At 36.8% G+C, this 24937-nt stretch overlaps 1 protein-coding gene across 3 annotated transcripts; it reads right to left on the reverse strand.

The window, feature by feature from the left end:
* Positions 1-388: 388 nt before the first annotated feature.
* On the reverse strand, positions 389-24600 carry LOC127509837 (interferon-induced very large GTPase 1-like). 3 transcript variants are annotated; one of them, XM_051888915.1, is made up of 8 exons: positions 17916-19662; positions 13381-13485; positions 12458-12523; positions 12338-12370; positions 10366-10941; positions 9456-10067; positions 6489-6559; positions 389-5562 (listed from the first exon to the last, which is right to left on the reverse strand). In XM_051888915.1, the coding sequence occupies exons 2-8, from the start codon at positions 13400-13402 to the stop codon at positions 883-885; spliced, it is 6060 nt and encodes a 2019-aa protein (XP_051744875.1). In that variant the 5' UTR covers positions 13403-13485; positions 17916-19662; the 3' UTR covers positions 389-882. The 3 variants fall into 3 exon arrangements, with proteins under 3 accessions (XP_051744875.1, XP_051744876.1, XP_051744877.1); XM_051888916.1 differs by lacking the exon at positions 17916-19662 and having other exon boundaries at positions 13381-17038; XM_051888917.1 differs by lacking the exons at positions 6489-6559; positions 9456-10067; positions 10366-10941; ... (2 more) ...; positions 13381-13485; positions 17916-19662 and adding an exon at positions 23888-24600 and having other exon boundaries at positions 389-3369.
* Between the last annotated feature and the right edge of the window lie 337 nt (positions 24601-24937).

Genomic DNA, 24937 nt, shown 5'->3' on the forward strand with positions numbered 1-24937 from the left:
GCTCAGTCACCGCTTCAGGGGACAGACCTTTGCCATCATCTAGGTCTTTAAGCAGGTTTGCCTGGTAGGCCTGCAACATCGACATTGTGTGGAAAGCATACACGGTCTGACCCACAGCTGTGTACACACTGCCATTTAGCTTTGATGTTATTTTTAACGGCTTTTGCAGCAGAGTTGGAGTCTTTAACATGGATGTTTTCCCCATTGATAGATACTTGAATATAGTTAAATATGTGTAAATGATCTTAATTAAACAATTAACTTAGCCAGCCCTAACATACTAAATATAAATAAAAAAATATATATATAATAAAAAACAACTAAAACTAGAATACATTAAAAAAATGATGAAAGAATGAACAATGAAAACTAAACTAAACAACACGTATATATTTTTACATTTATTAATTTAGCAGACACTTTTATCCAAAGCAACTTGTACTGAAAATGAGAAAATACAATGATTCCTCTTAAGGAGGCAATAACATGAGAAGTGCTAATAATACGAATTTTCAAACATTGTCTAGAATAGTACAGGCGAGAGCAAGGAGGGAATTAAGAAATAGTGAAAGCAAAGTAGAAGAGAAATCTTTTTTTTTAAAAGTTAGCAGGATGCAGTTAAGAGCTCAAACTAAATTTGAAAGAACAAATAAAGACTTTTATGATTATTTTGTCACATTTAGGCATTTCCAACACCCATAGGTCTAAATTTTTTGATCAGTTCCCCAATACATAGTCTTTTGAAACACTATTAAATCTTTAATCTCTTCTCTCTAAGGTGTCCCAAGGTATCAAATATGTTTCGGTGATTTCAGCTTCATTGAAGTGATAAAACAATTCTGTAAATCAAAGACCTAAAAGAAACGTATTATACTTGTTCAGTTAAATGTATTTATCCAAACTCTCAATAGCATCCTGTTTTGAGTATATTTTCCATTCATCTGGTATCTCACCACTCCCCTCAAATGTTTTACTGTAGTATTTTTCCAGATCTTTCTGGAATCTGCACACAAACCACTTCCAGTAGGGCAGTTCAGAGAGGTCAGAGGTGATGCTCCAGTCTGCATAAACTCCTCCTGCTGTTCTGTAATCTTTCCAGGGGACTTTATCTTCTGATCCAATAGGATAAAAATATAGATTGCTGTTTCCCACTGCTGATGTGCAGATATGAGTAGACAAGTTAAATGTATTGTCATAATGAATTCCACTCAGTCCAATACTACGATGGAAAGGAACACTGTGATCTCCATGATGGTTTTCTATGGTGTTGGTGCAGACAGTTTTACAGAATGGACACTGAACCCAACAGCACTGACAGAAGTGATCGATAAGAATCTCATCTGGCCTAAACGTATAGTCCAGCTTTACTAGAAATGTCTCTGTGTTGAATCTACCATAGATATCAGACATTGTAGCAGGAAGTTCTTCTCTTATCACATCTTCTAGGAGGTTGCAATTATCAGCACCACTATGTTTCACTCCACTGAGGTCTTTTTCAGAGAAGATCAGCACATCCGAGAGCTGCTGTGTGAAACTCTTCAACCACAAACCAACATCTCCTCTGTTCACTTGAACAAGTTCAGTAGATTCATGTGCTGCTTTTATGATCTTCTGCTGCATAAGTTTAATGTTCTCCTTCATCTTGTGTAAAATGATGACACTGAACTTATCAGTGATGTACTGACTGACTTCATTTCTGATGAAACTCTTGAAGTGATCTCTGGGATTATAAATGTAGTTCATGTATTTTTCACAATCCTCCTCTTCTGCCAGTGTCTTCAGGATGTGTTTCTCCAATTTTGATCTGTTTCCATTCAGTGATTGACAATTTTTCATTATTTCATCTGTCAGATCTCTAGCAGTCTTCTTGTAGACACTCTGCTCAATGGGCTCTTTAAGTTTCTGACAGATGATCTCTCCAAAAATAGCAGCTGATGTTGCTCCATGACAGTACTTCTGGAAAATACTATAGTACTCTGCTCTCTTTTTCTCAACATATATTTCTGGATCATTGGCGTCTCTGAACATTTTGTGTTGGTCAGTGATCATCTGCACTGCTCTGCTACAGATGGAAAGTACTAAATTCATGAAGAATTCATTCTTGAACTCATATTCCACAGATCCTTCCTGATGTTCTGTTACTCTCCTCTTGATGTAATCTATGAGTTGTTGAACCCGGCTGATGTTGTAGCCCATCTTTGAAATGTTAAATGACTGAATCATTTTGTCTGTCTGCTGAGCAACATCTGTGATGAATATTCTTATTTTATCTTCTGGAGATAATGTTTGAGTGTATCCAGATGAGTTGATTACAGAATCTTTGAACTCCTTCTTAAAAAGAACATATTGAGTATAATTTGGCACAGAGAAAATATCCTTGCTCTCCATCCAGTGGCCTACAGGTGCACTTTCATAGATGTCACTGAGGAAGTGTTTCACATCTCTCATTATGTCAATGTCTTTTATTGGATGAGTGTCTCTGATGATCTTCTTCACACTGTGTTTCCAGAACAAATCAAATTCTTTTTTCAGTGTTTGTTCATCATTTGTTTTGTCTTTGAGTTTTAAGGCAAGCTCTTTGCTCTTTTCAAAGAGAGTGTTTTCATGATGTGTCTTCTGAGCATCAATCATTTTCTTCAGGTCTCGCTGCTGAAGAATCTCATTTAATTTTCTCTTTGTTTCTCTTACAATGTTTTCCTGAATCTCTTTAATTTTGATTTCAAATGATGTTTTCCACTGAATGAGTATATCTGCATCTATGTCTTTCTCAAAGAATGCAGACATTGATTTTTCCACTTCTTCACTTGTCTTCTTCAGTTCTGTTTGAAGATCAGTTTCCTCAACCTCATGGATTGCTTCATTTTCTATTTTGTTGTGTAGTTTGTTCTCAATTTCCATCATGGCACTGCGAAGCCTCCAGGACCACTTGCTGTATTTTGTCTCCAGTTTCCTGTAGGCTGAAATCTCCAGAGAATTTCTAAAGCTGAAGACGAATCGTTCATTCAGTAAAGCCTCCCAAAGATCTTTCATACGATCTTTTAAGTCTATCAGCATCATTCCATGTGACTTTAAGGCATGAGACATAATAGTTTCCTTTAGTTCTTGAATATTCTCACAGTAGTTTGGGTTTGGTGGTGCCATCGGTGGGTTTCCCTCCCAAAGATGAGCAAAATACTTCACATCATTCTGAACATCAAATTTAATGACATCACTGAAACATCCTGCATCATAGACTTCATCTTTAGCAGCAAGTTTTGTCATCTTATCCAGTGTCTCCTGCAGTCGTCTCCTTCCCTCCTCATTTTTCTCTCCAGCTGTGACGTCCGAGACGTTTTGATGCACAAACACACAGCTGGGATTTAGTTTGACCTTCTTCATCCTCAGGAAGGCCTGGACAACAATCTGAAGAATGTCCTGCATCTCAGATGGGTTTTCTCCAAAGATGTTGATCAAGGTCAGATTTCCAAGACCAACAACAAATGTGGCCAATTCATTGTCATGATGTCTGGTTGAACTTCCAGTCAATTCTAGAGCACGAAGACCCTCAGTATCAACAACCAGAATATAGTCAAAGTTCATCTGTGTTTTCATCTCTTCTGACACTCTGATCAGCTGCATGAAAGCTCCTCTGGTGCACCTGCCAGCACTGACGGCAAACTGGAGTCCAAACATGGCATTCAGCATGGTGGATTTTCCAGAGCTTTGAATCCCTAAAACTGACAGCACAAAAACTCTCTGGTCTCCCAGTTTCTGGATGAGTTCATCTAGAACAGCAGAGATCCAGACCACAGGAACATGAGCAGCATCTCCATCCATCAGCTCCATTGGAAATCCAGAGATAATCATCTCTGCTGCAAGACTCGGGAGAGAAGAGAAGTGAACCTGCAGGTCTTTCTTGTTCTTCTTCACAGATGAACATGATTCATAGATCTGACCGATCTCCCTCATGATGTGCTCCAGACCAAAGGTTGCAGCTTGTAATTCCTCAGACATTCTCTCAAGGTCAGTTTGTTCAGCCTTGAGTTGTTTAGATGTATCATATTTTTGAGGAACAAAAATATTTTTTGAGGTTAGGAAGATTTCAAGCCATTTCAGAAAATACATGTTATTCTCAGCATGACATTGGATTTGTTTAAAAAACAACTGTATAAAAGTATTTATGTCAGATTCATGCTGCTGTTGACGGATATTCTTCATTTCTGTTTTCTTTCTACTGATATCCATTTCTGTCTCATATGCTCGAGGTCGATGTAGTTCTTTGTTCTTCTGACTCCACTGATGCCACAGTTTTCCCTGACAGGGCAGAAATAAGTCTTTGATTTCTGTCAGATCTTTCTTCTCCAGTAAACTCATCATCTGCTGTGCTGCTTCTCTTCCTCTTCTGCAGTTATCATCATCTTCCTCATCTACTCTGATGTCTGAGTGTTTGGACACATCTTCAAGTCTGAAAGTGGAAGATGATTCTGAGAGACAATCATTTATAGTTCTTCTGAGTTCTTCAGATACATCCGACTGATTTCTGTCTTTCAAACCAATCTTGAATTTCCCTTTCATCAGCTCAGTTACAGCAGATTCATCCTCAGTAAAAAGACAAATGAGTGGCTTTCTGTTACTGTACAGGTTTTGGATTATTGTTGCACTTTTGTCATTGTTTTGAAGTTGTGGTAGAAGAACAACATTGACTGAGGCCATTTCAGTGAGGATCTGCAGCTGTTTCTCATGGTCTCCTGCATCACCATGTAGATTACAGAACGCAACACAGTCAGTGAATTTATCCGTGTTTTTCCCAGAGGGGCAGAACCAGGCGATCTCCACCACTCCATCCATCAGGACTCTGGTTCTGCTGCTGCCTGGGCAGTTCCTGTGGAAGAATGTGTTGTGTTTCTCATTGATCAGACTGTTCATCAGCTGAGACTTGGATGAAGACACAGAGCCAAACCTAAAGAAAGACACCATTGGAGTTGGTGCCTTGTAGACCGGATGGGTTTGACTGATGATTTCATTGTTGGTGTTTCTGATCTTCCAGCTCTTGTTGATTTGTCTGAATGTCCAGAGAGGAAACTCAATCTGTTGTGTGAATGGATCAGGAACAAGCAGAGGCAGAGCGTACTGACACTGGGACAGTTTAGTGACCAACAGCTGCTTCAGAAAACCATCAGAACAATGAAATACGGCCATCTGAACATCCATTGGGTGAATGCGATCAGATTGACTGATTCCTTTTTTAGAAATAGACATTGCTTTAAAAATATCACCCATATCTTTATATGAGTCATTGTCTCTTTGTTTTGTGTGATGCTGTTCATTGTTTTCCTCAACATGAATGTATCTTGCTCTGTAGTTCATCATCAGTAGTTTTTGCATGAAAGTCTGAATCAGCTCCTCTTCAACACAAGAGTCACAGGATTTTAATGAATGTGCAGTTAATTGAAGAAAATCTGCAGTTCTCAGTTTATGATCCCTGCCTTTAAGATGAAGTCTTTTAAAGAGATGCTTTGTTTTTCCATTAGTTTCTTTTCCGTTGTCTTGTTCCAATCTTGTTTCCTTTTCTAAAGCTATTACCTGTGAAAGAAACAACCATTTATTTGGCAATTTGTTGTGAAGGACAGTGTTCACTGATGCAGGAATGCAACTAATGATCTTGATAATTATTCAATAAATCAGTTTTAAGTAAAACTAGAACTGATGGGGGTCGTTGTATACCTAAAACCGCCAGCGGGTAAAATTTACCCATGCACGTATCTTCTGTTTTGATATAGCTAAAAAAAGCCACATTTTATTTAAAATAAAAGCCACATTTTATATTCTGTATATATTGAAAAAACCTATTGTGCTATGTTATACCACATCTTGTCAAACTGAAGGCTTTCGAAAACAAATATTTCCAATGACTCCACTATACTTCCCAAAGTAAAATTAGCCCACCACCACATCTCTACAACATGCAGAATGTTTTTATTTCTCCATTAAATGGTGTGAAATGAATATTGCTAAATATTAAAATTGAAAAAAATATAAAATACAAACAGTATTATGATAAGATCTTTGGCCATATTGCCAAGCCCTACTGCAAACTGAGCTGCTCTGAGACACTGAAAATCCTGTATAATAAGCACACGCTCAACAAGTTTGCGCAACAGTAATGCACTTTCCTTTAATATATGCAGCTCATTCGTACTACAGTCATGTAAACACTGTAGATAAATTTGGTTGTTACTTCACCTTAAATGCTTAATCCTATCCTTTACACACATAGTTCTGTAATTTACAGAGAGTACAACCACATTCTACTCATTTAACTTTTGAAAAATTCAAGTATTGACAAACACTTTTACCATAAGTGTTAGTTCTAAAATAGAAGATAAAATGTGACAAAGACACATTTTCTAATCTCATTATTCCTTGTATCCTATATACATTAAATGTCAAAAATGTTTAATTTTGACTTCGTGCACCTATTCTATAGTTATATTTCAGCCAGCACATACCTTGTTTGGTGTATCTTTCCCCATGCTTGTAGTGATTTGCTGCGTGTTGTCTTTCATGATTGCGATTGTATCTATTTAAACAAACAAAACATTGGAAAACTGAAATATTTGGTTCTCTGAAGTGGTAATTCCTGTGCTTGAATCCCAACTCACTTTGGTACTACCATATTATATTATAAACAGGGCTCTGAACCGGTTCAAGGAACGAAAACGAAAACCGGAAACAAACGAAATTATTGACCGGAACGTAACCAGAAACAGAAAAGAAATCAAATTTAATCGTTCTGAACAGAAACGCTAATTTGAAATGGCCATTAACCAGTTAATAACGTTATTTTATCGTTCCGTTTAATATTTTGATTTGGCAGTCAACCAAACACGAATTCAAATAGTACAGCCTATGCAAATGTGACGCTGACGCATCCAAAGTGTGTGAAATGCCCGCGCTCAGGCTCTACAATGAGTGAGATGCCGCGCTGACGCGCTCAGGCTCAGCTGTCAAGTCATCATAGGTTAGGTAATTCACACTGGCAATGCACTGGCATTAGTTTTTCCGATGATATATGTCACTGTGACGAGCAGGGCAGGCGAGAGCAGTGAGGGAACGGCGCGAGGCCGGTGACGCGAGAGTTAACGAGCTCCACCTGTGAGGCGCACCGGCCTTGAGTCTCTCACGGAGGAGCTCCGGAAACATAAAAGGAGGAGCGACGACAGTGAAGGACGAGAGAGGACCAGGCCTTGACTTTATTTTGTTTTATTATGTTTGTGTGGCCGGCAGACGTCCGCGAGGGTCTGCCGGCATTACTTTCGTTTTGTTCTTTGTTTATTTTATTAAAGTTTATTGTTTGAATGTTCGCCGGGAGTGAAGACCACGAGAGGCTGCCCGAGGCGGTGGTACTGGAGCCTTGTGAAAGGTGGGACGGAGACCCGGATGCCGTGCTCCTGGGACGAGGTGGGGTGGCTGCCGTCCTGGAGGGAGCAGAGGAATGCCGTCGTCTGCCCGAACTCCGCAGCACCGCGATCCCCCTCAGCAGCGAGGGCTCTCCAACAGCATGTCCCTCCTTCCTCCCGGGTTTCGGCACCAATGTAACACAGTTCGTATGATGTGGGAAGAAGGAGGCGGGAACCGGCGAACATTCAAACAATAAACTTTAATAAAATAAACAAAGAACAAAACGAAAGTAATGCCGGCAGACCCTCGCGGACGTCTGCCGGCCACACAAACATAATGAAACAAAATAAAAGTCAAGGCCTGGTCCTCTCTCGTCCTTCACTGTCGTCGCTCCTCCTTTTATGCTTCCGGAGCTCCTCCGTGAGGGACTCAAGGCCGGTGCGCCTCACAGGTGGAGCTCGTTAACTCTCGCGTCGCCGGCCTCGCGCCGTTCCCTCACGGCTCTCGCCCGCCCTGCTCGTCACAGTCACCAACCGTCAAGTATTAGGCCTACATTTAAGTGAAAATGAATGTCAAGTTTTATGCAGTTTGTTGTGAGTTTTGAAACCAGCGAAAATGGCAGGATAGTACAATTTTCAGCGTCACATCACGCATCTGCAGTGCTTCTGTGAACGGAGAAAACTAGGCCTACCTACATAAAACATAAAATAAAAGGGAATATTTAGGCCTATAGGCTATGCAAAATATTTCACTTAAATAATTAGGTCCACAGATTAACAGAACGAAAGTGGTTATTTGTGGCACACTCCAAAGATCTAGAAAAGGAAACAGACATTCTGCTTGTTTTCGTTATTTGAGTGTCTTTTGTAAATGTATGAATGATGTCTTGCTTTTACTTGTATGACCATAAATTACGGAGACAGTTTACTGTCTTAGAAGGAAAACAAATCCAGTGGTCGCGCCGGCGCCTCACGCGCGCGCACACAAATTCTTGCATTGCTTAGCCTACTTGATATTGCAGCCTGTTCAGTTCAATTCTGTAATACAATCTGCCGTTTACCACCCGTGAGCACCGCCTCACTGTGCTGTTATATGTGAAGGATGATGTTTTACGTCGATAATGCGAGTGAAGTACAAAGCTCATATAATAAATGTTAGTTTAGCATTCGTCTCGAAAATGAAACAGTTGGATTCGTGCCGAATGAGAATGGTAGGTTACAGATTCACTTTAAATTAATTCGTTTAGCATCTTATTTAGTTTTATTTCCAATAAATAATCCTGTTACTCGCCTTGAATAGAGCAATAGAAGGTGGAATGGCGTTAAAAAAGAAAAGAGATTTTTTTTTTTTTTTTTTTTCGTTTTGGCTTCACGTTTATATAGCCTGAATAGTCCAACTGTTAACTTCAGAGGTTTTGTTGTGGAGTACATACGTGGATAGGTATAATAATATAGGGCAGTTTTGTTCATAGTTTATGTTTACAAACATTATAAACAAAGCTATGTAGACTAGGATATATTTAAACATTTTACTTTATTTAGTGATAACTTTATTATTATTTCTGAATGTAATAATGAAATGCGACGTATAGGCCTATGCGACTTATCTTTTTCCCTCTCAGGAATAGTGTCTGTATTTTTAACCATGCAGCAAACATTAAAATATCTTGAAAAAATACTTTAACTTATAAACCATTGTTTTTCCTTTCGTTTAATAGGTTTACATTTGGACAGAATCTTGTTATAAAAGATAATTGTAGGCCTATTGGCTAAGACGGCAAATACACTCTCTTTGTTTTTTAATAAATAAAATATTATTATTATTAAGTAGGCTACATGCAAAAATAAAATAAAAATAACGTTATCAACCGTTATTTTTTCTGATCAAACCAGTTTCGGAACGTTAATAATACAGAAGGAACGCTGGAGCAGAAACGTTAAAATACCAATTCTGCTCGGAGTGAAACAATTTAATTTTTTCTTCATTTTTAAGTCCTGATTTTAAATGATAACAATAAGAGTGGGCATGACGTGTTATGAGATGGCATGACATCAGAAAACGAACTGATTTCTTACCACTTTCTTTTTTGAAAAGAACCCCACTCTTTTGAAAGTTTTGCCTTATTTCAGTGTAGCGCTGCTGTTTATTTTCATTAAACAGACGCTCAATCTTGTTCATCAGGTCTCTCATCTCTGTTTGGTTGTTCATCATCTTGTTGCAGGTGTGATATCTTCCTCCACATTTCTCCAGCAGCTGCTCCAGAACAGGGTTTTTTATGTCGTTTATAGTGTCAGACTCTTCTTCTGTCTCATAGGTGAAGAGAATCATCACATACTGAAGAACTTTGTCACCAAACACTCTCTGAAGCCATTCAAGACTCTTCTGATCGGCATCTGTTAACTGGCCCAGTCGCACAACAAAGATGAAGGCGTGGATTTCATTTTCATTCACTAGTTGATCAATGAGATAATCCACACAGTGCAAGTTAAGTTCAGTCTCATGTCTGACAGTCATGTTGATCACAGAGATGTAGTCTTCTGCTATTTCTCTCTGTAAAGGAATGATCCTGGATGTGTCTGTAGTTTTAAAACGGTTCTCTTCTTCTCCAAGTAGATAGTTGTCATGTCTAAACTGGATTGATGCAGAGTTTCCAAATAGTGCAATGGTCAGAGGTGTCTCCTTATGGCCTGAAGTAAAAAAAAACAAACAAAAAAAACTTTAATCTCTACAATAATATGTACCACAGAAAAAGATCAAGAATGATTATCTGAAATTTAGATTCTGATATGATTCATTTATTTTACTTTTTTGTGCACATCATTCTACATTCATGCAATTATATATTTGTTTTTATAACCTTCACCTTACAGGAGATCATTGGACAGGATGTGTGAAGTGTGAGATGTTTTTAATATACTTTTGTAACTGGCTTCCATTTATTACGAATCAGTAGATCAAAATTAAATCAAATATTTCCAGACTCACCTCTTTCTCTGGCCTGTTGCTCTGAACCTTCAAATTCATCACAAATCAGATAGTGTCCACTGTTCATTTGTGCAATTTTCTCTAATGTCTCTCTAAGATCAGCAGAAGGGCTGTTTTTTGTAAGTTTGTAATGTCTGTTAAAACAGTTTTTAATCATTTCCTTTATAACGTCATTGACTTTGGTCAGCTCAATACTGTCTGAATCTTGTATCGTGAGCACCATGGTGTGTTCATAAACCTTGTTAGAGAAATAGTTGAGCACCTTCTCCACATGCTCTTGATCTTCTTTTGAACACTGGTCATGTTTGAGGACCAGAACGATCACATGTGGTCCTGGATCAGACTGTTTCACACACTCTCTCACGGCCTCTATGATCTGATGGTCTGAGAGATGTGGCTGGAGCAGGTGAGGAACGTTGATGACTGTCTTGTGTATTTTTCTTTCTGTCTGCACTTGATCTGAAGGAGCTTCAATGTCAAACTTTTCATTCCCTAAAATGAGTTTTCCAACTCTGCAGTTTTCCTGCAAGTCCTTCCCCAGCAGAACAATCCTCAGATCACTCTCTGGAACATACTCTGTGTTATGAAAAAGCAGTACAAGCAAATTAAATCTACAATCTTTACAATCTACATTGTGTAAATATATTGTAAATAATTTTAAGACTTATTAGTTTGCCAAGGCTCCCTAGTCAGCGGCAGCCCCCTGGTTGAAAATCAATGTTTTAGACCTCATTGACAAGCATAGGGTATTGAATGTCAATAATAAACATAATTACTGTAAAATGCTGTTCATTTTTATTATTTGTTATGATTATATTACATCTGCATTCAAAAAAATGTCGCATTTGTAGGTATAAAGAAAATTAATTTTACTTTAAAAAGTAAACCCACAGTCGATACTATAATAATATCATATTGGCGAAACAGATTTGGTAAACACTCCAGTGCCTATTTGTGTTTGCACTCTAGTGGACATCAAATGTTCTTATTTACAACATATTTTTGCAGCGGTGAGAAATATAGCCAATCACAGACATGTTTGTTGATTTCTAGAACACAAAGGCCAATCAGAGATGTTTAATTAAATCAGAATCACTCACTTAAAATGAGTTGTTGTTCATTGCTGAGTTGAACACGCTCAAATCCTCTCATTAACAAATAAAAACACAATGTAAGCAAAAGATTCATTATGCCGTGTAGACATTGATTTTAATAGAGCTTTGTGAGATCGCGAACTGAGATGAGTGACAATGTTTTAGTGATGGAAAAGGGAGCACTCTTTGCACACTTTTAAGGCTATATATATCCACTGAATAAAAGTTTTGTTTTTCATACTGCTGGACCAACGGCCAGTTGCATGCTGCAAAATTTCAGAAGCGCAATCTACATGTAAATGCGGATTCACTCTCGAAATTACAAATGACATAGTGATAACTAACAGGACAAAAAATGGCATGGCAAAATAGACAGGCGTCATGTAAATGCAGACTAATAGATTAATAGAAAAATATTCATATCATTGTAATTTTTGAAATTCCATTCCAAATATTTGTGAAAGTAATGACTTGTAAATAATTTTAAATGTCTCACTGTACATCGCTATTCTTATGAGCTGTTCCTTACACATTACATCTGCTCTTTACTAGAGAACACTCACTAATTTCAGATACTCAGGGATTTCATTCTTAATAGAAAAAATTAAAAAAGGTGAAGCTTTAATAAACTTGAAGCTAAAGTTGAGGTAAATGTTTAATTGTCCATGCTGACTAGTAAAATCAAAATGTATTACTGCAAATCCATTAAAATGATTTAAAACAATTCTTATCGTAACATGTTTGTTATGATGCATAAATCTCAATTTTAACAATAATCAAGACATAATAATCTCTCTAAGGCGACCTTGTGGAATGTTATAGAAGGCAAGGGGTTGTTTCAAAGTTTAATAAGTAACAGAATTATTTAATTGACTTACTGTCAGGGCGATTCAAATCTGGACTACTGCCAACTGCAAAACACAACACACACACACCATGATATGAAAAAGCAGTACAAGCATTTTAAATCTATAAACTCTACTGTTTCATTTAAATACTTTTAGGGTATTCATCCATGCTCTTGCTCCTATCGAGGCATCTTTCCCTGGTCTTCCAGTCACCCGCTGCAGAGACAAAAGCATTACAACAAATTTAATAACTTTTTTACTGATTGTGGCCCTGTTTCTGATCAATTTCTGCTTTACCGTTTGCCTTAGTTAACTAGTTAGTCTTCTTGGTTGTTAAAACTGTTTGTTTTCCTGCAGTTAAAACACTGTTCGGTTACCTGAGTGATGATTCATTTTAGTAAGTTATAGTATATCCAAAAACTGTTACTGTATTATGTTTACTTAAGGTTTATTAGACTTAAATTATTCTTATTACTTATTGTTTTTTAAATACTATGACTACAACTTTGACACTACTGTTGTTACAAAAACAATAAACCACAAAGAATACCTCAAATTTCCAGCTTAATATTCTGCATCACACTTTTGATCCATTGATTTTGTGATGGAGGAGTTGCATCCTTACATTAAAACAGAATTGTATATGTTGCTATCAAAGAGGCAAAGGTTATATAATTTTCAGTTTAGCAGGGAAATTATAATAAAATATACCAAAAATAGCAATTTTTTTTTTTTGTCATAAGTTTAAGAAATGATGACCAGAAATGGACAATTTTCCAAATCTCAAGGGTGAATTATGAAATATATATATATTTTTTTTACTTAAAAATGTCATTAAAAATATTCTGTGGGCCCTTGAAACTCAAGTCCACCATTTCCCCTGGTCCGATGCCCCTGATCAGTTTTGTTATTAAATGCAGTTGTCATTCTCATTAATAACTCAACTGTGTGCAAACATGACTGTATTTAGCACTTTAAAACCAGACTGACGACCATATTCTGTTGCTGAACGTGGCCAAGATCACATTACAAAGACTGATCCTGAATGTTTCATGCAGACTTTGTGCACTCACATCTGCCTGCCCTGTCAGCCATTCTGATGTCCACTGATGTCGTTAGTGTCTTTATTCAGTGCTGTAGCTCACACATCTGAGCTTCCTTGGGGGCTGTTTTTTGTCCTGTGGGCATTTCAATTAATTCACATTCATTTCAGCTTTAAAAAAAATCAGTTGGTTCAAAAAAAAAAAAAAAAAATGTGAGAAGACGAGAAGCACAGAAATGGTTGTTTTGTAATACTTGTATATTAGCGTCATTTTTAGGTAATGTTTGTATAAATGTTTGTTTTATGCTCTGATGAGCAGCTATAGCTATGTTCTGCCCTAAGGTGAATTGTAGGCTGTTGGCTGGAAAATGCAGCATGGTAAAGACAAATAACATGTAGAACTTGTTTAAAGGTGGGGTATGTGAAGCAACTGTAGACATGTCAGACATTTGTTCTAACTACAACTGACATCCAGCCACAGCCTGTCCTTTTTAAACTGAGTGTGAAACCAGTTTACAAACCATTTTGACATTATTTCTTTCATTCATGTACAAAAGTTCTTGTTGAGAATTAACAGCGGTTTAGATGTTGATGTTTTGTTGAAAATAATAGTTTAATTTGAATTCGCCATTATGAAGATCAGTGTTCACTTTAGTTGGGCTCTTGGCTGCTGTAACTATGTGTTTATAAAGCACATTTGTTATGGAAAGAAATAGCCAAGAGGAAATTAATCGAATGGTTTTTGTGATGCCATAATCTTCATGGACTTGTCTGATTCACTGATCTCATCCTGTGTCTATTCTTTGATTTTATGGGTCTTTTAATTTTATGTTTGTTGATTACAGTATCTCTGTGATTCCACTATATGAAATCCAGCAATGTTTTGGTAATCAGTTATTTTGAAGAATTTAAAAATGTAAAAGAATTTAAAGAATTTAAATCTAATGAACATAACATTTTGAGCTACTGCATCATTCAGACATCAAGAATCACATATGAATCTCAACAATGGTGACGATCAAAAGTTTAATGAGGCAATGCATGCTGGGTGCCAGTATAGTACAAAACTCCCAGCATGCATTGTGGCATGGATAAATTATGCAGCTGAATGGTGTTACTATTTTTTTTTTTTCTTTTTTTTTTTTTGTTGCTTGGTTTATGATGTTCAGAGTTTTAATAAGGAATGAAACACTGGATGAGATCAGTGAGTTACATGATGCTTACATCATCAACACAGAACAATCAACATTTTTTGCCATTACAATATGTTTTATAAACAGTTACAGCAGCTAGAGAAAAAAAAAAAATCAAGAAAAGTTGCTCAACTGAAGCAAACACTGATCACCATAATGGTGTTTTACAGTAACACACTGTAAAGAACTTTAAAGGGGTGTGTGTGTGTGTGTGTGTGTGTGTGTGTGGGTGGGGGGTGTAATGCTATTTAATGCATTCTGACTACTTTACAATGTTAAAGAGTTGCATTCTCATGCTAAACATGGCCAAAGTTTAAAAACACGAGTTGGACGTATGACGGAGTATTTCTGTGCCAAATATACAACTTCCGGTTGTGGACATGTTTCGGAGAGTTTTTTTTGAGTATGGCCTGTATGACATTATAAAAGGGCGGAATTCCTTGTATAGGCACTTCTCCCTGATAAGGGTGCTCATACACATCACCCAGAGCAAGAGCAAGAGCACGCCCATCAACGCGTTTAGTTCGGGATACAGAAGTCGAGAGATTTTTCAACAATGGCTGTGTCCCAATTCAGGGGCTGCACACTTTGACCGTTAGATTGCAACATAAGAAAGAAATTACAGTATTTTACACCTCACAATGAATATCAGTCAATTTTATTAGTTACTTTTCTTAAATTTGACATCCTTGATGATGTATGCAGCCTTTAAATGTGATCTCCGAAGGACGAAGCCTCCGAAATGAGACGCAGCTCCTGTCACCGAAAGAGTGTGTTTTTGGTTGTGAGGGAAAGATTACCTTTTTCAGCTTCCTATAGAACCCAGCCTTAAGGAAACAGTGGATGAAGTTTGTTTTTCCGGGGCAGCAAAGGAGTTGTGCACGTATGTTTGTTTGTTCCCGGGATTTTGGTGATGAATGTTTTGTAAACAAGTCCCAGTTCGGCGCTGGATTTGCAGATCACGGGTGGTGAGTAAAGCTGCATCAGATGTCTGTGTTTTGTCGGCAATCGGCACGCAAGTGCATAAAATGTAAACAACACGAACGTTTTTGTTCCCTTTTTTTTTATAATGATGTCACAGCTTGCAGACGATCTCTACGCAAAAGATAGATACAAAATACCCCTCTCGGCAAGTATTCTCGTAAACACAATCGGTTATGTCTTAATTGAACGAGGTGAGAATTCGGATGTATATCTATTGGATGTGTCCGTGCATGGGGTCTTACTCTTAAAGTGACAGCAACCTATTTCATGTAAATCAAACAACATAACACAGCTTTAACAAAGATTAATCTATATTAAATTTATACAGTGAAGTGTCATTTTACATTTAATTATTACATTTCTGTACACGAAAATTAATACTACAGTTAGACCTTATATTTTATTTGTAACTTTATGTTGTATTTATTTATGCTTGTAATTGGTGTACAGTATTTGCTCTTTTTACAGTCTGTTCACTTGCCTTTAATAATGTATTAGTTAGGCTAATAATAGTTTTAGGAAAATAATAGTTTAATTTGAATTCGCCATTATGAAGATCAGTGTTCACTTTAGTTGGGCTCTTGGCTGCTGTAACTATGTGTTTATAAAGCACATTTGTTATGGAAAGAAATTAATCGAATGGTTTTTGTGATGCCATAATCTTCATGGACTTGTTTGATTCACTGATCTCATCCTGTGTCTATTCTTTGATTTTATGGGTCTTTTAATTTTATGTTTGTTGATTACAGTATCTCTGTGATTCCACTATATGAAATCCAGCAGTTTCTGGTGTGGTATCGGAGTAGTCAGAGGGCTTTTTTTTTTTGTTGTGCTGATCCGAAAAATGATCCGATCTGTGACTTAATAATCGTGATATGATCCGAACCGTGAGTTTTGTGATCTGTTGAACCACTACTCAAGATTAACATGAGATTTGCAGAAACTGTGTGATCTTTTTTTTTTTCTTCAAATAGAAAAAAGTACTCTATTTTTAATAAATAAATAAATGCTGCCTTGGCATAAGAATAATTAAAAAACATTAAATCTTACATCACGGACACAAATAGAAGCCAATTTTTAGTACTATATTAATTATAATAGGATTTTGCAAGCAAGGTCATGTCTGACATTGTCTTCATGTAGGCTCCAGGGGTCTGTTCTTCATTCCTCACTTAATACATCTGAGATGATTTGACAGATGCCAGATATTCTAATTGTGATAATTGATCTCTGGCTAATTTGGTTCTTCAAGCGAATTTGTGGATTTGATTATAACATCCGGATTAAATTGTCTGAGGTTACTGCACGTTCTTGTGTTCACTGAAAAGGCTTTACCTTTTTATTTTAATCTTGTAATTAGCAATTTGTATAATTTTACCTGTGATTAATGTGACAGCATTAATGAAAGTTTTTTAAGGGTGAAGAACATTTTTATAATGGCACAACAGACAGCAGTTTTTACTAAGTTATCTGCATCTCCTGCTCTGCATCAAGTCACTCCCATAACAGCAGTTCAAATTAATGCACGGCATAGACTAACTGTACATCATTTGTAAGATGCCAATAGGATTATTAGGTAATTATTCCCTCACGAATAAATCTCTCAATAAGTAAAACTGGCTATATTATGATATATTACACAGTATTATAATACTATTTTCAAATAAATTTTCTTTAAATTATTATTATTATTATTATTATCTCAAATTATTATTGTCTCTGGTTCAATAAGGTACTCTATTAAGAAAGTAGCAGAGGCTGGGACCGACTTTAAGTATCACCTCCGTTTAAAAAGATGCTATTTAGTCCTGTTCACATGAAAGAAGCTGCTTTAATATAATTTGCTTTTGTGTTGCAGTTTGAACATTGTTGAACACATGAACAAAAACACGTTTCGGCTCTCAGGCCTTCTTCAGTAATAAATAAAGTAACAAACAAACAAACAAACAAACAAACAGGTATTTCACTATCATCATTGAATTCTTAATGTTATCTAAAACATCAAAGCAACATAAATTACTTTAACAACATTAATGTGCACATTTTTACAATGTAAAGTTTATCATTGGTTTTATGGTGGTTACACCCAATGTCATAATTGCAACACATCTTTATTAATATCCCTTACATTTTTGATAACAAGTACACGGTAAAACCTCCAGTGTTAAATGAACACTGTTAGTGTTAAATTAACATTGCCAGTGTTTATATAATATTATTTATTTATTACCAAATGTTTATGGTTCACAACACTAAACAGTCAGACACAGATTTACTAAAGCAAAACAAGGTAGTACTACCATTAAAGATAGTAATTGCATTTATAATTCTTACACTCCATTTCCATAAAATGATCAATAAAAAAAAAAATGATAAAGAAAGGTGATACCTGTCTGTTGAAGTGCTGTTTAATATCTTCATGAGCAAGGAAAAAGTTTCTCTCTGTGTGTACACAGGGTTTTCCTGGCTCAAAATGAGGTGAATGTGGTAAAACCTTGATCATGCACACACATGCAAGTGTACCACACCTTCAACTGTCAAGATTCTGAGAAGGAGCACCCAGATTCAGAATGATATTTATTAACATCAGAACACACAGCGCAAGATTGGTGAGGTGGGAACACATTCCATACAAAAGGGCAGAGCACACAACAGGAGAACAGGCTGGTCAGGGATGAGGCAACTCCAGATGCAAAGGCAACAATGGAGACAAAGCAGTGATTCAAGGAATCAGAGGCTTGGCATGGGGAGATGTAACTGCAGAAACACCAGACTGGCAGCTAGGTCAGGAGAGTCAGCAACCAGGGAGGAACCCACATGAGACATACACAAACACACAACCACACTCAGCAAGACAAAATATTAACTGCAAAAGCTATATGACCAAAGAAAACAAAGAAACATTTAATGCACAAGGGGTTGATATTTGTAGATCAGGTTCAGAAAGTCTTCATTACAATTTTCAGCCAAGGTTAGATAAAACTAAAAAAAAAAAATACAACGTTGCTGGCTGCAGAGAGACTTCACAATTTACGGGAGAGCTTGCTGACTAAGGCTGAGGGCATATCATGCCTAATTTACCCTGCTCTTTCCCTAAAAATTGATATATAAATTATATAGATAAACTATTAAATCTATTGACTCTCTGTTATTTGGAAAAATAAAACGGAATGTCTTCAAAGGAAATCTTTAATAAGAAGTTACAAGGAGAGTGGCCTTAAAGCTTTAGATTTTCAAACTATCAACCAGACATTCAAAATTAACTGGATTAAGAATTGTATTACTAATAATGGATTACCCTGGTTTTGGATCCCTAACCTAATCTTCAAACATTGTGGTGACCTTAAATTCTTATTATCTTGTCATTTTAAGTGCAGCAAATTACCTATCAAACTCTTGAATTTTCACAAACAAGCTCTAGAATCCTGGAAGATTGCTTTCAAACATAATTTCTCCCCAAACACATGTATTATTGGAATAATGAAAATGTACTGTCTGGCAACAAATAACTTTTATTCAAGGAATGGGTGAATTAAAATAATCTTTTTGTTTCTGATTTGTTCAATGTTCAAGGAGACCTTCTTTTTTTCTGATTTTGTGTCTTTGAAAGGTGTTAAAATATCAGTAAGAGATTTTAATAAGATGATTAAACGTATTCCTGGCAATTTAAAATCTTTAATTAAAGCGTATTTAAGATGGCTGTTTAGACAATCATATTCTTTCACTTGCAATCAATAGTGTTCATGTATTAGATTAAAAACGCAACAACTTATTAGAAATGCTCTTTCTTCAACTCCAAGAACCCTCCGCACAATCTAAATGGAGTATCTGTTATCCGAACTCTGATTTAAATAACTTATGGACTTTTCCTCACAATCTTTTTATCCCTAGTAAGATTAAAGAACTCCATTTCAAAATTGTTCATAGATATTACCCTTGTAATTTATTTTTGAGCAGGTTTTCTGAGAATTTATCTTCTTTTTGTTCCTTTTGCAATACTGAAAAAAGAATCAATTCTACATTTGTATTAGCAGTGCCCATTCTCTTTTTGGTTAAAAGTTACCATGTTAGTTTACTACTGCTGTAAAAAAAACTGGTACAAATGACAGAATCATTTTTTCATCTGAACACTTGATTACACTGTTTTACTGCTTTGTCTTCTGGGTAATCCCAATTTTACAACGTTTTCTTCTGATATAAAGTCCCTTAAGAAAATGTCAAAACCTTTGAACTCAAAGGTTTCAAAAACATTTAACATCCTTGAATCTGTTTTAAGGAACTTTTTATATATACAGGTGCTGGTCATATAATTAGAATATCATCAAAAAGTTGATTTATTTCACTAATTCCATTCAAAAAGTGAAACTTGTATATTATATTCATTCATTACAAACAGACTGATATATTTCAAATGTTTATTTCTTTTAATTTTGATGATTATAACTGACAACTAAGGAAAATCCCAAATTCAGTATCTCAGAAAATTAGAATATTGTGAAAAGGTTCAATATTGAAGACACCTGGTGCCACACTCTAATCAGCTAATTAACTCAAAACACCTGCAAAGGCCTTTAAATGGTCTCTCAGTCTAGTTCTGTAGGTTTCACAATCATGGGGAAGACTGCTGACTTGACAGTTGTCCAAAAGACGACCATTGACACCTTGCACAAGAAGGGCTAGACACAAAAGGTCATTGCAAAAGAGGCTGGCTGTTCACAGAGCTCTGTGTCCAAGCACATTAATAGAGAGGCGAAGGGAAGGAAAAGATGTGGTAGAAAAAAGTGTACAAGCAATAGGGATAACCGCACCCTGGAGAGGATTGTGAAACAAAACCCATTCAAAAATGTGGGGGAGATTCACAAAGAGTGGACTGCAGCTGGAGTCAGTGCTTCAAGAACCACTACGCACAGACATATGCAAGACATGGGTTTCATTCCTTGTGTCAAGCAACTCTTGAACAACAGACAGCGTCAGAAGCGTCTCGCCTGGGCTAAAGACAAAAAGGACTGAACTGCTGCTGAGTGGTCCAAAGTTATGTTCTCTGATGAAAGTAAATTTTGCATTTCCTTTGGAAATCAGGGTCCCAGAGTCTGGAGGAAGAGAGGAGAGGCACACAATCCACGTTGCTTGAGGTCCAGTGTAAAGTTTCCACAGTCAGTGATGGTTTGGGGTGCCATGTCATCTGCTGGTGTTGGTCCACTGTGTTTTCTGAGGTCCAAGGTCAATGCAGCCGTATACCAGGAAGTTTTAGAGCACTTCATGCTTCCTGCTGCTGACCAACTTTATGGAGATGCAGATTTCATTTTCCAACAGGACTTGGCACCTGCACACAGTGCCAAAGCTACCAGTACCTGGTATAAGGACCACGGTATCCCTGTTCTTAATTGGCCAGCAAACTCGCCTGACCTTAACCCCATAGAAAATCTATGGGGTATTGTGAAGAGGAAGATGCGATATGCCAGACCCAACAATGCAGAAGAGCTGAAGGCCACTATCAGAGCAACCTGGGCTCTTATAACACCTGAGCAGTGCCACAGACTGATCGACTCCATGCCACGCCGCATTGCTGCAGTAATTCAGGCAAAAGGAGCCCCAACTAAGTATTGAGTGCTGTACATGCTCATACTTTTCATGTTTATACTTTTCAGTTGGCCAAGATTTCTAAAAATCTTTTCTTTGTATTGGTCTTAAGTAATATTCTAATTTTCTGAGATACTGAATTTGGGATTTTCCTTAGTCAGTTATAATCATCAAAATTAAAAGAAATAAACATTTGAAATATATCAGTCTGTGTGTAATGAATGAATATAATATACATGTTTCACTTTTTGAATGGAATTAGTGAAATAAATCAACTTTTTGATGATATTCTAATTATATGACCAGCACCTGTATATAGACAAAATGTAATACTGTGTTGATTTAATTCTTATAATTCTTATCTCCCAGCATGCATTGCGACATTAATAAATTATGCAGCTGAATTGTCTAATTTTCTTTGCTTCTTACTGTTTGCTTTTACTTTTGCTGTTTTAGTTGTGACTTTTTATGTTCAGAGTTGATCTGTTTATCTGAATATTTTGTTTATCATCACCAGTGTTGAGATTCATACTCCGATTCTTGATGTGTGTGTGTGTGTCTATAGATGCTATAGATGAAAACTTTTTGTGCACTAAATGTTTTTAAAATCCTTCATATCATTTGATTTCCAAAACACTGCTGGATGTCATGCTGTAGGATCAAAAATGGCAAAGCCCAAAACTGTAAAATTAATAATATTCTCAAAAATAATATTTTCAAAGGTGTTGTCAGAAATCCATTCAGTTTGTTTTATTTATTGTGTCTGTCTCTTATATAATCATAAACACATGCACACAAGGAAGGCTGTAGAAATGTACAACCCCACTTACAGGACAGTTGTGACATTTTGTAAAATGCAATAACATCAAGAATCTGAGATTAGTTAAGTGTCTTGAACATTTATTTCACTGACAAAAGTACAAAGAAAAAATTTCCAATGTTTTTATTGACCAACTTAATTGTATTTAAATAATTGTATGATTCTGATGGCTGCAACACACCAAAAAAGCTGGGACAGAGGCAAAATTTAACACTGAACTTATCAGTGATGTACCGACTCTCTAATGAAACTCTTGAAGTGATCTCTGGGATTATGAATGTAGTTCATGTATTTGTCAACATCCTCATCTTCTGCCAGTGTCTTCAGGATGTGTTTCTCCAGATTTGATCTGTTTCCATTCAGTGATTCACAGTTTGATCTCATTTCATCTGTCAGATCTCTGGCAGTCTTCGTGTAGACACTCTGCTCAATGGGCTCTTTCAGTTTCTGACAGACGATCTCAACAAAAATAGCAGCTGATGCAGCTCCATGACAGTATTTCTGGAAAATACTATAGTATTCTTCTCTCTTCCTTTCCAAATACAGAACAGGATCATTGGCTTCCTTGAACAGTCTGTGTTGCTCTGTGATAATCTTGTTTGCTCTCTTATAGATGGAGAGAACTAAATGTATGAAGAATTCATTCTTGGACTTTCTTGAAATTTCACTGCTCCTTCCTCATGTTCTTTTACTCTCCTCTTGATGTAACCTGTGAGTTGTTGAATGCAGCTGATGTTGTAGCCCATCTTTGAAATGTTAAATGACTGAATCATTCTGTCTGTCTGCTGTTCAACATCTGTGACAAATGATCTTATTTCAGCTTCATCCTCTGGAGACAAAGTTTGAGTAGATCCAGATGTTCCTGTTCGGCAAGCATCATTTACACTATCTCTCATCTCTTTTTTTGTGGACTTTTTGAAAATAACATGTTCAGAAAAACTCAACACATTGAAAATATTGTATTCACTGCCGTCTTCTCTGTGGTCTTCAGGGAGATATCCCTGATGGATGTCTCTGAGAAGCCTTTTTACATCTCTCATTATGTCAGTGTCTTTGATTGGAGGAGTGTCTGTGATAATCTTCTTTACATACTGTTTCCAAAACAAATCAAATTCTTTCTTTAATGTTTCTACATCATTTGCTTTGTCTTTGAATTTTAAATCAAGTTTTTTGCTCTTTTCATAGAGAGTGTTTTCATGATTTATCCTCTGAGCATCAATCGTTTTCTTTAGGTCTCGCTGCTGAAGAATCTCATTTAATTTCCTTTTTGTTTCTCTTACAATGTTTTCCTGAATGTCTTTAATTTTGATTTCAAATGATGTTTTCCACTGAATCAGTATATCTGCATCTGTGTCTTTCTCAAAGAATTCAGACATTGATTTTTCTACTTCTTCACTTGTCTCCTTCAGTTCTGTTTAAAGATCAGTTTCATCAATCTCATGAATTGCTTCATTTTCTATTTTGTTGTGTAGCTTGTTCTCAGTTTCCAACATGGCACTGCGGAGACTCCAGGACCACTTGCTGTATTTGGTCTCAAGTTTCCTGTAAGCTGAAATCTCTAGAGAATTTCTGAAGCTGAAGACAAATCGCTCCTTCAATAAAGCCTTCCAGAGACCTTTAATACAAACTTTTAAATGTGTCAGCATCATTTTATCTGTTTTTGCAGCATGAGACATAATAGTTTTCTTTAGTTCTTGAATGTTCTCACAGTAGTTTGGGTTTGGTGGTGCCATGGGTGGGTTTCCCTCCCAGAGCTGAGCAAAATACTTCACATCATTCTGAACATCAAATTCAATGACATCACTGAAACATTCTGCATCAAAGACTTCCTCTTTAGCAGCAAGATTTGTCATCTTATCCAGTTTCTCCAACAGTCGTCTCCTTCCCTCCTTATTTTTTTCTCTAGCTGTGACTTCTGAAACGTTCTGATGCACAAACACACAGCTGGGATTCAGTCTGACCTTCTTCATCCTCAGGAAGGCCTGAACAACAATCTGAAGAATGTCCTGCATCTCAGCTGGGTTTTCTCCAAAGATGTTGATCAATGTCAGATTTCCAAGACCAACAACAAATGTGGTAAATTCATTGTCATGATCTTTTGTTGATCTTCCAGTCAGTTCTAGAGCACAAAGACCCTCAGTATCAACAACCAGAATATAGTCAAAGTTCATCTGTGTTTTCATCTCATCTGACAATCTGACCAGCTGCATGAAAGCTCCTCTGGTGCACCTGCCAGCACTGACGGCAAACTGGAGTCCAAACATGGCATTCAGCATGGTGGATTTCCCAGAGCTCTGAATCCCTAAAACTGACAGCACAAAGACTCTCTGGTCTACCAGTTTCTGGATGAGTTCATCTAGAACAGCAGAGATCCAGATCACAGGAACATGAGCAGCATCTCCATCCATCAGCTCCAGTGGAAATCCAGAGATCATCATCTCTGCTGCAAGACTCGGGAGAGAAGAGAAGTGAACCTGCAGGTCTTTCTTGTTCTTCTGCACAGATTCACATGATTCATAGATCTGACCGATTTCCCTCATGATGTGCTCCAAACCAAATGCTGCAGCTTGAAGATCCTCAGATATTCTCTCAAGTTTAGTTTAAGTTGTTCAAATTTGTCACAATTCTCTTTCAGTCTTACAAATATTGACCACTTTTCATCATATTTGTTATGTATAGCAGAAAGATCAGCAATGATATATTCATCCAGGTGTATTTCACAAAGTTTCAGAAAATATATATTTTTATTTGCAGCATGTGAGTTCATTTCTTTAATGAAGAATTTCATAAACTCACTGATGTCTGAATTATGCTGCTGTTCACGGCTGTTTTTTTCATCTGTTTGTTTTCTACTGATGTCCATTTCTAACTCATCTGCTCGAGGTCGATGTAATTCTTTATTCATCTGACACCACTGATGCCACAGTTTCCCCTGATGAGGCAGCACTGATTCTTTAATTTCTGTCAGATCTTTCTTCTCCAGTAAACTCATCATCTGCTGTGCTGCTTCT

Source organism: Ctenopharyngodon idella, chromosome 3 (genome assembly GCF_019924925.1).
Source record: "Ctenopharyngodon idella isolate HZGC_01 chromosome 3, HZGC01, whole genome shotgun sequence".
Lineage (NCBI taxonomy): Eukaryota > Metazoa > Chordata > Actinopteri > Cypriniformes > Xenocyprididae > Ctenopharyngodon > Ctenopharyngodon idella.

What these genes read in the sequence shown, in the direction of transcription:
- LOC127509837 (XM_051888915.1), bottom strand. Translation starts at nt 13,402, where the DNA reads ATGGCTGACAGGGCAGGCAGAT. An exon ending in CATGGATGAATACCCTAAAA is followed by an intron (nt 12,371 to 12,457) that starts GTATTTAAATGA and finishes TGTGTTTTGCAG; the next exon opens with TTGGCAGTAGTCCAGATTTG. An exon ending in TCTTTTCAAAAAAGAAAGTG is followed by an intron (nt 6,560 to 9,455) that starts GTAAGAAATCAG and finishes TTGTTTAAATAG; the next exon opens with ATACAATCGCAATCATGAAA.